Here is a 16,254-nt window from a genome sequence, read left to right on the forward strand (position 1 = left end):
TGAGGATGATGTTGATATTCAATTTGAGAGTGATGATAGTAGCCGCAACAACAACAACAACAACAGCAATAAGTTCACTTGCATTTCCGCCAACAGTAAAATGAATGAAAAATGGGCATTCAATGCATTAACCACCAATGTCCCTGCATCTGCTATTGCGTGCAACCAAACTAAAGACAAGTAATGCTTATCACTTTGTGAATGAATATAAGATTTGTAGTTGAATTTGAATTTCTCACTAATCAGTTAGTAGCATTCTTGCATGTAAATGGCACTAACAAATTTTATGGGTGTTTGTGTCTAATCAAGTAAATAATAGGTTATGAATTTGGTAATAATGCACTTTAGTAAGAGTTTTTTTGTTTTTGTGCACAATAACACTTAAAAAATATATAAATCTTAATTTAGCTGTGCTTCTATAGAAAATTGGAAAGTTTGCAATGTTACCAGTGCAATTTCAAGTTTATAACTCCAAGAATTTTCAGGTTTATAACATAAGACGCTGGAACCAAAGAAAGTCAGCGTAAGCGCAAATGACTTAGTCGATCTTGAATTTAGCTCCTCAGATCTGATATTAGCCATTGTGAGCTCCTACCATGAAGCCATCAAGCTTAACATAGGCAGACTACGTGGTTGACCATACCTAGGGCTACAACCCGTAGCTCTTAGCTAAAATAACCGGTGAAGTACTATAAATTTCTGTACAGGTATATAGGACCTTACAGACAGGGCAGAATTCGGAGAGTCCTTGTAAGAATGCAGACTGAAGATTTGGGGCTCCTGAAAAGGCCTGAAAGATTTTTCACGATCTGCTGCATGGAATCCTTTAACTTACTTGTTGCTTGCCACTGAGCAAGTCCTACTGACCCATCAGTTATACTTACTTTCTGCTAAAAACCACGGAAAAAATTGTAGACAGGCATATCGGGGATAGTTCCCTTACCGGAAACACTTTGCTTCAAACCTATCTTGCAGGAAAATCTACAAACTATGATCTTCACAGTCTTACAAGTAAAATTTCGAAGTCCACGGAGAAGAAAGAGGTGGTGGTAGAATGGTTCTTCGAAGTGGAAGGCGCTTTCGAAAACACGGCAGGGATAGCAAACGTCCTTAAATCTAGAATCATTTAATCCATTCTTGGACTGGAAAAAGTCAGATTCTTAGCTACGAAAGGTTGCCCGCACGGGGTAGTGAGCCCCTCTGCTATGGCTCATCATGGTAGGCGAACTACTCTGCCTTCCTAGTGAAAAACGCTTCGATATTCAGGATTACATGGACAACATTCTCATCCTAATCAGAGATAGGTTTGTACTATCTTCATACGCTTCTTCAACCGCAGATGTTCGTTTCCCATATCCCACGTCATTTTGCCATGCACTGGGTACAGCAAGTCTTCTGCCTCTTTGTTTAATTGGATGATGTAGCTCTGGCCCTCCTCCGTCAGCTTAGATACCTGAAGTACATTCCAGTCCCGTGTCAGTATATTCGGGTTTTGTGCCTGCAACAAGTGCAGGGCGTCCTCCGACTTCACCCCAAACGAGATTCGTACCTCGACCATTCGGTGGCCATCTGTAAATAAGGGTCACTATGATCTCGCAACGCGACAGTCAGGTGTTGCTTGGCTACCTGGTTTAGTCTTACAGGACCTGGGATCCCATCTTTACACTCGGCTTTCTCAGCTTTCCCACTGCTCTTTGCCATTGCCACATTTGAAGTCGACTGTCCATCGACGTCGCTTTTATGTTTCCGCCGTTTAATAGCCAGCCTCTCACTCCCGCATGCTAAGCGCTCGCTCTCACAATCTGTCGGGTCAACGACGGGTCCCGGGCGCTGAATTATGCCCGCTGAATTATGCCCAGTGCCGCTTTGTATTGCGATATGGCTGTCCTTCACTCTCTATTTCGCACCTTTTTGCTCTCTGCCGTCTTCGCGTCTTTGCTAGGGCGGGCTTGCCGAAAGCTCCCTCTCTGGCAGAGACCACGCTGCTTTTGCCACTATCGGAGACGTTGATCGCTTTTCCCCTAGGAGCTCTAGCGAACGCCTTTCTTTCTTCTTCATTTTTCTCCTTCTTCTTGTTAGTGTTCTTGTTGTTGTTCATTATCTTGGTCGTATTGCCACCTCCCCGACAAGGCGGACATAGTGTTTAAAATATATCGACTGCTGAGTGGAAGATCGACCTATCTCGGCAGCCAGTTCGAAAACGCCAAATCTCAAAAAACTTTTCAAGAACGCCCTATTTCATAATTTTATTGAAAAAAACACCCTATCTCAGAATTCGGTCCAAAAATGCCCTATCTCACTTCAAAATGTATTGAAAATTTTATGAGATAGGGCGTTTTTGAATCGGCAGCTGAAATAGGGCATTTTTGAAATGAATTCTGAAATAGGGCGTTCTTGAAAAGATTTTTGAGATAGGGCGTTTTCAAACTGGCTGCCGAAATAGGGCGATCTTCCACTCAGGGCGGCCCGGCGTCGGGAAGGCTTCGTAAGCGATTGGGATATTTTGGGACACCCAGCCTGGCCGCTCATTAGCACGGAAATGCTTGACCTTGATCCAGCTCCTGTAAGGAAATTTACCTCACAACCACGATCAAAGATCATTTCCGTATAGGAAAGCTATTAAGGAACTTAAGCACACAGCACTGACCCCTCATCTTAGCTAGATACCGTCCTGACATCGCATAGCCTCACACTGCTCTATGGAAAATTTGAGCCTATTTTGTGGCCAAAAGTCAATTTCTTGACTTGCTTGAAATTAATTTATTTTTTTTGCTTATCTCACAGAGAATACTTCAGAGTAAAAAACTATATACTCTGTTTTTCGATAAATTGACTTACCGTTGATTTGGTAACCCTCAAACAGATAGTTTCGAAATTTTCTGTAAAAGAAAAATGTGTAGCTTGATTTTGTGCCACTTTCAAATGCGTGTATCTCGTAATCTATTTGCTGCTTTTCAAAAGTGAAAAGTGGAAAGAAAGTATGACGGTCAGTAGAATATTTACCAATTAAAACTTGTATTATAGTTTAAAGGTTGTGCCAAAAAACGTCCGCGTTTAAGTGACTTTAAAGTGAAATTGTACAATTAAAAAAAAAAAATTTAGTGTTTTAAAAAAATGTTTAAAAACGTTTGAAAAGCGCATCATAAATCGGTAGAATAGTCCCTGATCTCTTATTTCCCCATAATCTTATACTGCGATTTTGTGCGATATTAAATAAATTATAATTTTTCTTAGGTAACTACTTGGTACAAAATCGTGAGTTTTATGAAATAATTCACGGTGTTATAATTTAAAAGTTGGAAAAAACCTATCAGATAACAAAGAGAAAGTTTTAAACTTAAGGTCAGTGGAGGATTCGAGTCGATATTTAAAATAGAACGTACGAGGCATTTGTTTATTGGGGAATATTTCCCTTCTTAGAAGGGCACGCCAATATGAGTCCAGGTTAGGAGCCATATTAGAGTATGAAATATGACGCTTTCTGAGTATTAAAAACAAATATTTTTTATAATTCTGATTACTAGTAAATAAACGTTTACTTCCACGTGAACTTTGGTACTTTTGTTCAAGTCAGATTTTAAGACACCAAAAGAGTCCGAAACGAGTCAATGTGGTTGGCTTGTCTCAGAATCATATTTATGACGAAAGAGACACATTTTAGATTCAAAAATTCTGAGCACTGAAAAAATTGTTTAAATGGAATGTATACATATGTACATGCTCGTGTTTTCCAGGCTGAGGTGGCCGCAATAAAAGAGGCTTCGGATAGGTTGCTCTCTAGTGTAACATCTGTTAAAGAGGTAAATATCTATTCTGACAGCCAGGCTTCCATCAGGGCTCTTGGCTCCCTGACGGTGCGTTCGAAAACGGTGAGGGAGTGTTTGACTTCCCTATCGACCGCGTCTAACTATTTTGCTATTAAGCTTATTTGGGTTCCAGGTCACAGCGAAATCGCTGGCAACTGAATGGCTGATGAGCTAGCAAGACAGGGAACCCTCGAGGAATTACTTTCGGATAGGGATGGTCTGGGGGCTCCTCTGACCTCGTGTGGTCTGCTTCTGGACAGATGGGCGTTTAATCAGCTCAGCGAGCGCTGGTCGTACACCTTGGGGTGCAAGGTGGCAAAGTCTTTCTGGCCACGGGTGGACCGGGGGCGGTCTAGGGAGCTCTTGAGACTAAGCAAACTGCATCACTCACTATTGGTGGGAGTGCTTACTGGTCACTGTGTGATTGGTAACCATGCGGTAAGGCTGAGTGTCGCGGATAACCCTTACTGCACCAGCTGCATGGAGCACGATGAGGTGGAATCATCTCAACATCTGCTGCTCTGGTTCCCTGCCTTTGCGAGCCTAAGGTTTAAGCACCTTGGGTCGCACTTTTTTCACACTCCCGATGAGCTCTCAGGTGTGGACATCAGTCGACTGAAGAGCTTCGTTGTGAGCACGGAGCGTTTCTCCGGCAAAAAGCCATAGGTGTCGTCTTTCTTTCTCCCATAGCTTCCCGCTCTTTCCCCCTACCCTCCCTGCGTCCCTCTTTCCCTCACCCCCCCTTCCCCCCCTCTAAGGACATCACAACGGACAGCTTAGTCGAGTCCAAGTGTGCCTCCACATGCGGAGGCAGCCCGCTTACCTAACCTAACCTACATGCTCGTATAGTCATATGTACGTATATACATGTGTACATATGTATGTAGTTTTCCAGATTTTATGCTATGAGACGTTCCAACTGTTACACTTACGCGTATTTGTTGCGTAAATTTAATTACTCTCGACGCTGATAAAAAACATTGACTTTTAATGCAATCTGCTCCAATAAAAACACATTTCCTAATACGCGACATTTATGAATGAACGTCAATATATTTAGTAGAGATGACCTAAAAACACATCTGGGCTATTCCATTGCCATAGGTGGGCCATTTGTACAACGAAAATTTTCTTTCCTCCATAAATTTAAGTATAAAATGCGAAGCAATACTGAATTTAGATAAATCCACATAACTCACTAACTTATGAGTTATTACCAAATACGAATAAATGCCTAATTCATTTTATTTGGGAAAAACTGAGTTTTTTCTGCCCCGGACTGAATAAAAATATACCTACATTTTTGAAAGAGAAATATTTTAATGCAACTCTGCGAATAAATTTCACATTTCTATTTAAACAAGATGCTTTATTATAAAATGAGCAACCTGAAATACTTACAGGACAAAACCACAACAAAAACTCTGGCTTTATTATATAAAGAGATTCCCCTGCCACGGGCGGGACAACTTTTGCCGCATACGATTTTCTTGATGACCTTGTTTTCTAGTGTTATCCCTATTCATATTAAAGAGATTAACTATGATAAGTATCAGAAGCCATGTAACAAGATCAATTTACCCTCTTTTATCACAATACAGTTGGGCTGATATAATCCTGAACCAATATATTCCCTATAAGTATAGTTGCTTTGGTTCTAATATTATAAGCATTTTTTTTTCTTATTCAGGGTTTCCAACCATAATTTTAACGATCATGCTTATATTGCTTACTTCAATGTATAAAGCTAAGTACGGGCCTTTTAAGTAAACGATCAAGAAATAAATTGCTATTATTTTGTGTGTGTGAATAGTAGTGTCCAAGGAGTTCTGACAGCTGATTTTTTATAGCGTGCTGTCTCACTTTTTCCTTACGAAATAATGAAACGGGCATATATTTCTGTTGAAAACAAGGGTGCCTTGTAGTACTCTTCACAAACAAACTTCAGCAATCCATAGTAGAAAGCGTAGCAAATTTCTTAAGAACTTCGTACTGCTTTAGAAAATTTGGCACACTAAGTTTTTCTTGACCTTTTCTTGGTCTTTTTTTGTTCATCGAACTAAAGAAATGTTTACAAATCATAACATAAAAACAGATTTGGTTTCTAATAACCCTTAACTTCAATTGCATTGCTGCTTGGATACAATAATTTAAAACCCATGGTTAGTCTCTACGGGAATGCGTTGATGTTATTGAAGAGATTAAAAATAATTTATTTCAAATGAAAAGAAAAAAAACGGCTTTCAAAATATATATTAGTATAGATAACTCGACTCCAGCGTTCCCAGGCTGAAAAATATATATAAAATATGACCGAAATCGGACTATAAATACGATTTTTAGTAATAAGTCGATCCCAGCGCCACCCTATGGGGGGTTTCTCTCCGTAACATTTTTCTTTGGGCAAAGACAAAGACAACTAAAAAAAGCCGACTTAAATTGGACAATCGGTTTTCGAGTTATGGGGTCATACGTTTTACGCAACTTAGTTCTATATATATAGAGATATAGATATATATTTTTAAATAGTTGGCAACCCTCTTCAAAATTATTACTTCTGGTTAAGAGTGCATTTAATTAAATTAATAAAGGCATTTCACTTGCATTCCCTCAATGCGTTTTAAATATTTTGTCAGTATACTATATATTTAAGGTCCAAAAATTTTAAACGGGTGGCAATCCTATCAAAAAGTCTTTATTCTACCTTAAGCAGTGTAGCTTTCCTTCAATATGGTGTTTCAATCATTCCATTTCATGAAGTATTATGGAAGATATGGCGCTTTATTGACCGTATACAGTGCCTTCAGCTTTTTAGAACCCCCTTTTTTCAATAAATAACTAAACTTGAAGAAAGTAACTATTTTTCGCATGTATGTGAGCTTCCCCCTTCTAAATGAGTTATCATTCATTAAATTTCAATTTTAGAAATAAGTATGTACATTTTTACTGAATTTTACTGGATAGTGCGTACGCAAACAGGCCTAATTTTTCCCTTGTATCCGCGATTTCGTTTAAATAGTATTGTCATACTTTTTTACAAAGTTCGATATTTTTAGATATGGTTCCCTTTTTTTGAAGATCAACCGTGGGACTTAATTTTTCAATTTCTCAGCTGACGTTTCTTAAAATAAAATATGCGAGTGCCTAAGTAAAAGGATATACACTTATACTTATTTATTGTTTATATGCATTTTAAACCCCGGTAGGAAAAAATGTTTGAGAAGTTCAAATATGACTTCAGCCTCATGAGTAATTTATAATCTTTCTGATAACAGGTCAGCGAACACAATATCGTTGAATTAATAGTTACTTGATTTTTTAACTTATCAAAGCAAGAAAAATGCCCGAAAAGATAGAGAGAGAGATAGGCGACTTACCTTTTCCAGTTGGATAAGGAAGCAAAGCGAATGGGTCTGGTGGTAAACGAGGATAATTGTCCTGCCATCATATTTTGGAGACAGTACAGAATTTAGTTTACTTCGGGACTAGCATTAACACTGTTAATAATGTCAGCAGGGAAATCAAAAGCAGAATCACTCTTGGCAACAAGTGCTAATTTGGACTGAATGTACAATTAAGGAGTAAAGTCCTCTCTCGACGTACGAAAACCACACTATATAAGTCACTCATCATGCCCGTGTTGATATATGGCGCCGAAGCATCCGTTGATCCGGCTCTTGGAGTAGTTGAGAGAAAGATTTTGCCGAAGATTTACGGGCCTTTACGCGTTGGCAACGGCGAGTACCGCAGAGGATGGAACAAGCTTTACAACGACATAGACATAGTGGAGCGAATTAAAATACAGCGGCTCCGTTATATATATATATATGCTTTAAATATGCAAATATTTCTTAGCTAAATAGAAGTCGCATGTTATGCAATCTTCTTTTTCTGGCCTTTTGACAGGCTTCACAAACTCCTCCGGGAAAATACTCCTTCAACTGCCTGACTTGAGCATTTTCACTTAAAGAACTAGTTTACCCAACGCACAATTTGCCGTAGAAGTCGACGAGGCATTCGTTTGAGTGTTGGGACAGATGCAGTACCGGACGACTGATATCGAAATTAAAATTAAGAATTAGTCTAGGTGCACAGTTCATCCAGCAAAAAGGTGTGAACCGCATGTGAAGAGACAGCAGACCACCTTTAAGTTCTTATTTTTTATTTATGAACTAATATAATGCTTAGAACAGAATATAAGAAGCTCCGTAGCACTCTTCGTCGCACCAGTTGTTTCTACTTGATTGGTAATAAGCCACAACCTCTTCCGCAGCGGTACGAAGTGACTGGGAAATGAAAGATATGTCCAGGCGATCAGGTGTTGCGATTAGGTTGCGGTAGATTGTGAAACTTCTCGTCTGTTCGTATAGCTCTATTTAAGCACATTTATTGTCGCAGTTAAACATCGCCAGTGATGAATTGAGAAGGTTTCAGGAACTCATAATACTATACCTTTCATATACCCCACTTTGGTTGCGCTGAACCGGGCGCACCGGACAGTAACAAATATTAATTTAAAAACGTTTCCCTTTTTTTTCAAGCAGCATTTCATAAATGATTTTTACATTTCTGTTTGTTACGAAACCTTCCATTTTCAGTCGAATGCAGTTCTGGCTCTTTAACCAAAATAATACAATTAGTTTTGAATCTAAGTGACTGCCGTTTAAAATAAAAATGCTTCAAGTTTGAATAGCTTTTGAACAGTACTATTATTAGCATCTTTTATAAACGCTTTAAAATTATGGTAATAAGTTCCAAGATTTCCTGCAGGGAATGTCCATACACAGTCGTCTTTATCAAACATATTCAGAAATATAAAGCACATTGCTTACCAAGAACATCGGCACAGATGTTTTGAGACCTTGGCACACGACTTTGTATTTATAAATATACACAAATTTCTTATGTTTGTATGTACATATCTACATACATATGTATATCTCCTTGTATGCCGCTAAAGAATTCTAAATTTAGTGGCATTTCCTGAAGGCGGCGTTGTGCGTTCGTGTTGTGCGTTAATTAGTTGCACATTTTGGGGAAATAGAATGTATGTGGCTAAGCGACACATTTAGGGTGTTGAAGTGTGCATGTAGAAATATATGCTTGCATGTAATGCTGTAGTGCCTTCTAGTAAGAGTTTATTAACCATTCGCAAGCTATACATTCCTCTTTGATTGAGTGCATCATGTCAGTACAAATGCATATATGCGCGCGTGTGTGTAAGCTTTGAAGTCAACGCAACATACATTTACTTACATATACATAATTATGTATGTGTTTATGTATACCGGATTGTACATATTCCACAATATCGACTCTATAAATAGGGCTCGGTTGCATGCGTCCGAACTTCAGAACCGTTGGGTTGGCTTGACAGTGAACATGTCACAGCACACCAAGTCGAATAAGAAATACTAATTTATCAATATTAAATTTTATATTGCACTAAAAAATGTGGTAGTTGTTGCGGCGGAAATGCATATACTATTGGTGATAAGCAGGGGTAATGGGCGCACATACATTCAATTTTGGATTTACTTCAATTTCATGCATCTTCTTCGTTACCTATTTTTTGCAGCGAGCTCCTGAAGTCAATTGGTTCCACGTCCAAACTTCTCACAGAATCCATCGGCGAGCGTGTTGCACTCAAAGCCAAGGGCGTCAAAAATAAATTTGACAAGAATTTCAGCAATATCAGCAGCGAAACCGCGAATCGTTTACGTAGCGTTGGAAAAAACTTCAATACAAATTTTACGCTGACCAAAAAAGACAAGGAAAAACCTAAGGAAGTCGCCACAGCACAATTTCACACCGGCCGCCCACAAACACTGCCACCTAACGATCAAGTTTTCGGTTCGATCTCATTCACCAGCCCGCTAAACCGCAAAGCGGACGCCGTCGATGATCTTTCCGCCAGCACTGCCGATTGTTCATATGATTTGCCGCGTAGCTTGAAATTAACGCGTAGTGATCTCGATTTACCTTCGCCGCCCTCTTACGAAGACGCCTTAAAAACTGCGCCACAACCAGCATTCGAGCGTAACGCGCCTGTAAGTAAGTCGCTCATGGTGCCTAAACATATTGCCGCCGAGGCAGCTAATGTAGCGCTGAAGAAGCAGCGTAGCAATGCCAGTCTGCAAAATGTTGCAGAAGAAGAGAGCGCCACGGGCAGTAGTTCAGTTGCGAATTCGCGTGATTCATTAGATTTTCCCTCACCACCAATGCCAACTTTTCCACCACCCGCACTACCCAAGGAAGTTGTAACCGACATTACGGATGGGCTTTACGGCAGACTCAAGCCCATACAGCCACCACAGCGGTTGAAGAGACGCAAGAATTATGAGGAGATTCAATTGCGGCGCGTAGTGGAGAATCCATCGCCCGTGGGCGGAGCTTCACTGCGGCCAAATGTCGACTCTGCTGAGCTACATCAACTCAATATGGAAGTTGCGGCATCTGAACGCGAAGAATCTATGCTGTTGCGTAAGCAGATACTGGCAGCGGAAAACCAAATGCCGAAGCCGGATCGCAGTGAGTCGTGGGAGTATTTTGCGGATAGCGTGGAAGAGAGCGTGTGTTCAACGCCTGAGCCTGTGTATGCTAATGATGAGGCCACATATGGTCGAGTTTTCGAAATGGCCTCAAGCAGTAAACCTAATTCCTCCCAAGTTCAGCCAAGACCGGTTGAGTTAGTGGAAGGCGCTGTAGGTGGCTGCGTAAAGCCGCCGGTGGAAGTTATTAAAGAATTTGATCCGCTTTTGAGTCGCAAAGCCGCAACGATATGCAATTCGGATAAGAGTAATCAGCTATTGTTACTGGAACATCTGCTGGAAGAGGACATCTACGGCACTGTTTCGGGAGATCAAGTAAAATCTGATGACGATATCAGCATGTGCACGTCGGAAGAAGACAATCAAATAGCTACTGCTGTCATCACCACGGCTGTAGTCTCCCAAGATCCCACGCCAGCAACTGTGGTTTTGCCTACACCAACGAATGCTAAGCCCACCAATAACACTAACGAAGCGGGTAGTCAACTACGAATAGTGCATCAAAATGCCCACTTACTTTCAGAGAGCACAGAGAATATGCTGGATGATAACGAGGCGCGCGTCCGGCCCTACTTGAGTCGACTCGAAGACCAGCCAGCCAGTGGCAGAAATATTGACTTGGCACGCGCTTCTGAAAATCGCACTCAATGGTTTGTGCAGGACAATAAAGAAAACAAAGAGCAGCAACGTCGAAATCCCTTTAACAAGCTGAACATCGAAGGTGATGGACCACCATCCTACTTGGAGGCCATTGGCGTCGAGGATCGACCTTCGCTCACGGCTAATGAACAAAAATCGCGTGCATCGCGTTTTATGAATACTATGAACGTATTTTCGACGAACGTAAAACAGCGTGTGGGTGCAATCACGCGTAAGGGTAGCTTCAAGGTAGCCGCAAAATCCGATTTGAAGGTAACGCTACAAATGGTGCCACGCCCTACGCTTTCACCATTGCTCGTACGCTACGAAGGACCACTGATACGCTTTCCTTCAGGTGTTGTGGAAGACATACTCAAGGAGATGCAAAATCGTAAAGCTATTTTACGCGATCGCCAATTTCAGACATTCCTCGATCAGGAGATGAAGACGCCCAAAGAAAGCATTCCACTGGAATACATTACAACGCTGCAATGTGTGAGCAATAGTCGCGTAACAGATAATTCAACACATTTTTATTGCTTTGAAATAACCATGTCAGTGCCGAAAAACCAACCGAACTCGAGCAACGTGCAGGCAATGTCGAATCCGAACCTCGTTATGACGAGTACGTCATCGGGCAATTGTAAACATCAGCGCGTAGCACACCTATACGGTGTGAGCAAGGAATCGGAAAGGTGAGTGTTGTAAGAGTTTTCTTTATTTTTCGGTTAAAAAACGTTTACCATTCCTCAGAGGTGTTTGGATGCAAAAGCTTTTAGAGAGTCTGACCAATACTATACCACCGAAATATGCCTGCCATTACTATCGCGCAGGCTGGTGTTATTTGAAAAACTCAATCACTTCCGAATGGAGCGGCACCTGGCTGGTGTTGAAGAAGAATCAAAGACGTTTAATATTTGTGAGTGAAGCTGCTGGAAATGTCGAGAAGATGGATCTGCGCAAAGCTCGTTGCATAGGTAAGTTGACCGCAATTGCAGCGTTCGCGTATGTTTAATGGATCTCTCTCTCTCTTACAGTGCTCAAAGACAGCGACGAAACGATTCGTAATCTGCATGTAGAGTCTGGTCCCACACTCATGATCGATTGTCCGCCCTTTACGGTGTACATGATTATGTCCTCACCGCGCGAAACTAAAATTTGGCGGCATATTATACGTGAAGTGGCACACAACAATGGCTTCTCTCTGATCGATCAGCAGTTGACCAAGTTCAATGTGCCCGTCATTGTGGATAAGTGCATCAATTTTGTGTACATACACGGCTCCATGTCGGAAGGCATCTATCGCAAATCAGGCTCTGAAAATTCTATTCTTAAACTTTTGTCTGCCTTCCGAGCAGATGCCTTCAATGTGGAGATTACACGTAACGAATACAATGAGCACGATGTGGCTAACGTTTTGAAGCGTTTCATGCGCGATCTTCCCGAGCGCCTAATGGGCAAACTTTCCGAGAGTTTCATGTGTGTGACTGAGCTTACTAAACCTGCGGAGAAGATAGAAGTATATAAGGAATTACTTGCACGTTTGAGCGTGATAGAACGGGAGACTCTCAAGAAAATTGTAGGACATTTGGCATTTATTAGCTCGCAGAAGGCGAAGAATAAGATGAGTACGAAAAATTTGACAATGATCTGGGGTCCAACGCTACTGCAGAATCATGTGAGTACTTGAAGGGATCTGTTAATCTAGCACCCATACTTACAATACATACATACATATGTATCTAATAAATTTTACTTTTTCGCTGCCAACCTTTAACAGCAGCAGGAAGAAATGGTTTACTCGCAGAAGGAAGCTGATGTTCTAGCCGATTTGATAACGCTTTACAAACATTTATTCCCACTATCGCCAGAGGAAGTAGTAAGCACTCTTTTTTTTATCTCTACAAGAAAAACCGATTTAAAAACATAAAATTTTAGACAAAAGAACAAGAGATGTTGATGTGCTTACAAAAGTATTACGCGGCGGCTGAAACGCTGACAGATTCAGTGAAAAAGTCTGGGGACCTAAAGATGTGGGTAGTACTTAACCCCAGACCAGAGAACACCAAGGAAGTAAGTATTTAAAAATTTGAAAGCGAATAAAATTAAAAAACTCTTTTATTTTCTCCCAAAAGGAAAAAGTTCAGGTGAACGTTACAATCACACCCACCCGCACGGCCTACGATATCTGTCGCGAGCTGGCGTCTAAAATGCAATTTTCAACCCATCAAGTATCCCTGCACGAAGTCATACTGAACGACAGCCTGGAGCGTCCACTACACCATGACACAAAAGTATTCGATGTTGTCCTCAACTGGTCGTATTGGCCCGAAGATGATCGTAAAAATAATTACCTAGTTGTGAAACCTATTGATACTTTGCGTGAAGTTCAACGTGCCGTTAAGAATCTGGCAACGGTGACCCCGGGAAAGGAGTTGAAATTTGCTGATTATCGCACAAAATCCTTCAAATCATTTCTCTGCGAGTTGCGTGACGGTAAAATTGTGATATCGAAGAAAGACAAAAACGAAAAAACCACCATCGTACGGGAGATCTTCCTGCATAGCACTACGGCGTACTTGGGTTGTGAGAAGAAGCGCGACTTTCCATGGAGTTGGGCAATTACGTTCGTGGAGCGTACACAAACGCAGATACTGAGGTAAGTTGTGGATACTGTTGTAATATATAACTACTTTGTTAGAAGGTTAGAAGCAAAATAATTCGGACCTTAATTGAGAAACTTAGGCTACATATGACTGGTTATTAACGTTTTTGAAATGGTCTAGGTATTTAAAAAAAAATCGGTTTAAAGTCTAGCCCATTATCAATGCTGTCCTAAAGGTAGGCGATTTGCGGAAAAATTCTAGACCTGTACGAATTCCGGCAGGAACAACCACAGCTACATATGTAGTGACCGATATTCAGATCATATCTAAATTATGGAAGGAGCACTTTATATTTTGAATAGTAACAGTCCACTAGGGAAGAAAGTCTTCACGAATTTCATAACCATTGGAAGCGTTGTGTACATATCTAAAACAAATGTAAAACTGAAAAATTGTGTCCATCCTGCATATCGTTCAGATTTTATGTTTCGCCCTGATGTACTTTAAACCCTTCTAGCCCTTTTTCCAATTTTTAAATGGATTTTGCACAAAAAAGTTTGCTTTTTCATGGCGTCCTTTACCGACAGTATTGGACGCAAATAAAATTCAATAATTGCAGTAACACCCATCTTCTTTAGGCGAGTACACCAACCACGCATAAGCACGTAGCCACGATAATTGAAATTTCAAATTGGGATTCCAGATGGTGTAAACTTAAAATGTTCGTCCGTTATCCACATAATTGAAAGAACATCATAACATTAACATTAATTAAATTATGTATATATTTTAACATTAAATAATTAATCATTTAATCATCGGGTAAAGAGGGGGGTTCTACCCCCAAAAGCCCCCTTAAATCCGTCACTGCATATGGCTTAAGGCAACTACTCCACCAGTATCCGTGACTGTACGGTACGATAAACAATACTTCGATTGATCAGTGGCTGCAACATCTCGCCTTTTTCGAAACTGCATTTTGGCAGGCCTATTTATTACGGCAGGACGATTTTTGACTGATTCCCATTCCATGATTGCAAACAACTCATGGGAACTTTGCGTAAATGTAACTTTTCAAATAGCCGTTACCTTAAAATAGGTACTAAAAATTACAGGTATGTCAGAAAATGTGAAGAACTATTTCTTAGCACATGCTAATTATATGGGCAAGGGGGAATTTACCTTCGTTTTTTTTTTAGTAAATTATTGTGTTAACAAATTTGCTCCAGCTTTTGCTCAAAGGTAAATAAAAGCTCTGTAAAACATATTTAACGCATAATTTCAAAAATGTCAAATTTTGAGTTGTGCCTCTTTTGAAGACGGTGTGCGATATGTTCATTGATTACTGAGAATGGGTGCCTTCAAGTGGAGTACCATAACATTTGCTAGTACATAAATACTACATATAGTGGTAAAAGGAATAAGCGAAATTTTTATTTTGACCAGTTTTGGCTATATGTGTTTTGGTTATTCGGTATTTAATATGTTTTTTTTTAAGTCTAGCGCATTATATAATAAGTACCATATTTCAAATTTTTTACAAATGTTATAAAAATTCAACAACTTTTATCTAAATCCCCAAAGAATTTCAAACTGTTTATTCAGATAATTTAGAAAAATTTTAGGTCTGCAATTTTATAGCCCTTTAATCAATTATCAGCTAATTGAACGGCGTTGCCACAAATTGTTAGCAAACGGTCTGTAAACAAAATACGGCGTATACTGTCGATTAGTTAATCGAATTTTTAAACCATACATATATATATTAAGAGTTTATTACAACGAGATATCTAAATTTTTTTTCTTGCCAAAAACCACGAGATTTCGCCTCCCGGCATGTGTTGTACCGGGACTTGGAGATAGCTCTTTGGGAACCGTGCTGCCAAGGCGCGAATACGCTGACTGTTTGTTTGATGACAGGGGATACATGCAAATGCAAGATCACATGCATAAAATCCTGAACAGCCTTACTGTTTTTATTTTTACCACTCCGAATTTAGGTTTGGAACTCAGCTGCGACCCAAATTTCTATCGTTAGATCTTACCTTCACATTTTTTGACGAGCTTTTGGTATATGTTAGAAATGTGCCAGTATCATTTTTAAAGGGGTCTACGAGAAAAAAAGTTTGGGGACCTCTGGTGTAAAGTATGCTCAAAACTTCTTTTTATATAACCTAAATTCGGAGTGGTAAAAATAAAAATATAAAAAGAAGTGTTGGGCATACTTTACACCAGAGGTTCCCAAACATTTTTCTCGTAGACCCCTTTAAAAATTTTACTGGTACATTTCTAACATACACCCAATTCTCGTAAAAAAATGTGAAGGTAAGATCTAACTATAGAAATTTGGGTCGCGGCTGAGTTCCATTATTTTTTTACGCTATCTGTCAAGATTACATGAGTACCGTAGCTCCTAAAAAATTTTAGCCAAGAAAAATTAGAATCTTAGGGACTCGAAGCCTTTTTTAAAGTCTTAGTACGACCATTTTTTTACCGAAATGCGGCCTGTCAAAAATCACCGAAAAATTTGGAATTTTTTTGCTCCCTTAATTTTTTGTAGTAATGTAATATCTGCCTACATTTATAGATAAAGCCAAGCAACCAGTTTTGTTATTTACTATAGAAACCAGGTACATTTTCGTGGACCCCCAT

At 39.9% G+C, this 16,254-nt stretch overlaps 1 protein-coding gene across 5 annotated transcripts in view; it reads left to right on the forward strand.

Moving 5' to 3' along the window:
• The window catches only part of LOC118733786, a 127,977-nt gene that overhangs the window by 109,979 nt on the left and 1,744 nt on the right, over positions 1-16,254 (forward strand). For 4 of the 5 annotated variants that reach the window (XM_036463350.1, XM_036463351.1, XM_036463353.1 and 1 more), the window contains 6 exons: positions 9,385-11,691; positions 11,750-11,973; positions 12,034-12,674; positions 12,777-12,875; positions 12,935-13,069; positions 13,132-13,655. In XM_036463350.1, coding sequence (XP_036319243.1) covers positions 9,385-11,691; positions 11,750-11,973; positions 12,034-12,674; positions 12,777-12,875; positions 12,935-13,069; positions 13,132-13,655 — 3,930 coding nt within the window. The remainder of the gene's footprint in view (positions 1-9,384; positions 11,692-11,749; positions 11,974-12,033; positions 12,675-12,776; positions 12,876-12,934; positions 13,070-13,131; positions 13,656-16,254) is intronic. The other variant, XM_036463354.1, reaches the window with a different exon arrangement.

This window comes from Rhagoletis pomonella, unplaced genomic scaffold, assembly GCF_013731165.1.
Source record: "Rhagoletis pomonella isolate Grant_MI unplaced genomic scaffold, Rhpom_1.0 Rhpom_scaffold_00002, whole genome shotgun sequence".
NCBI classification, from domain to species: Eukaryota; Metazoa; Arthropoda; class Insecta; order Diptera; family Tephritidae; genus Rhagoletis; species Rhagoletis pomonella.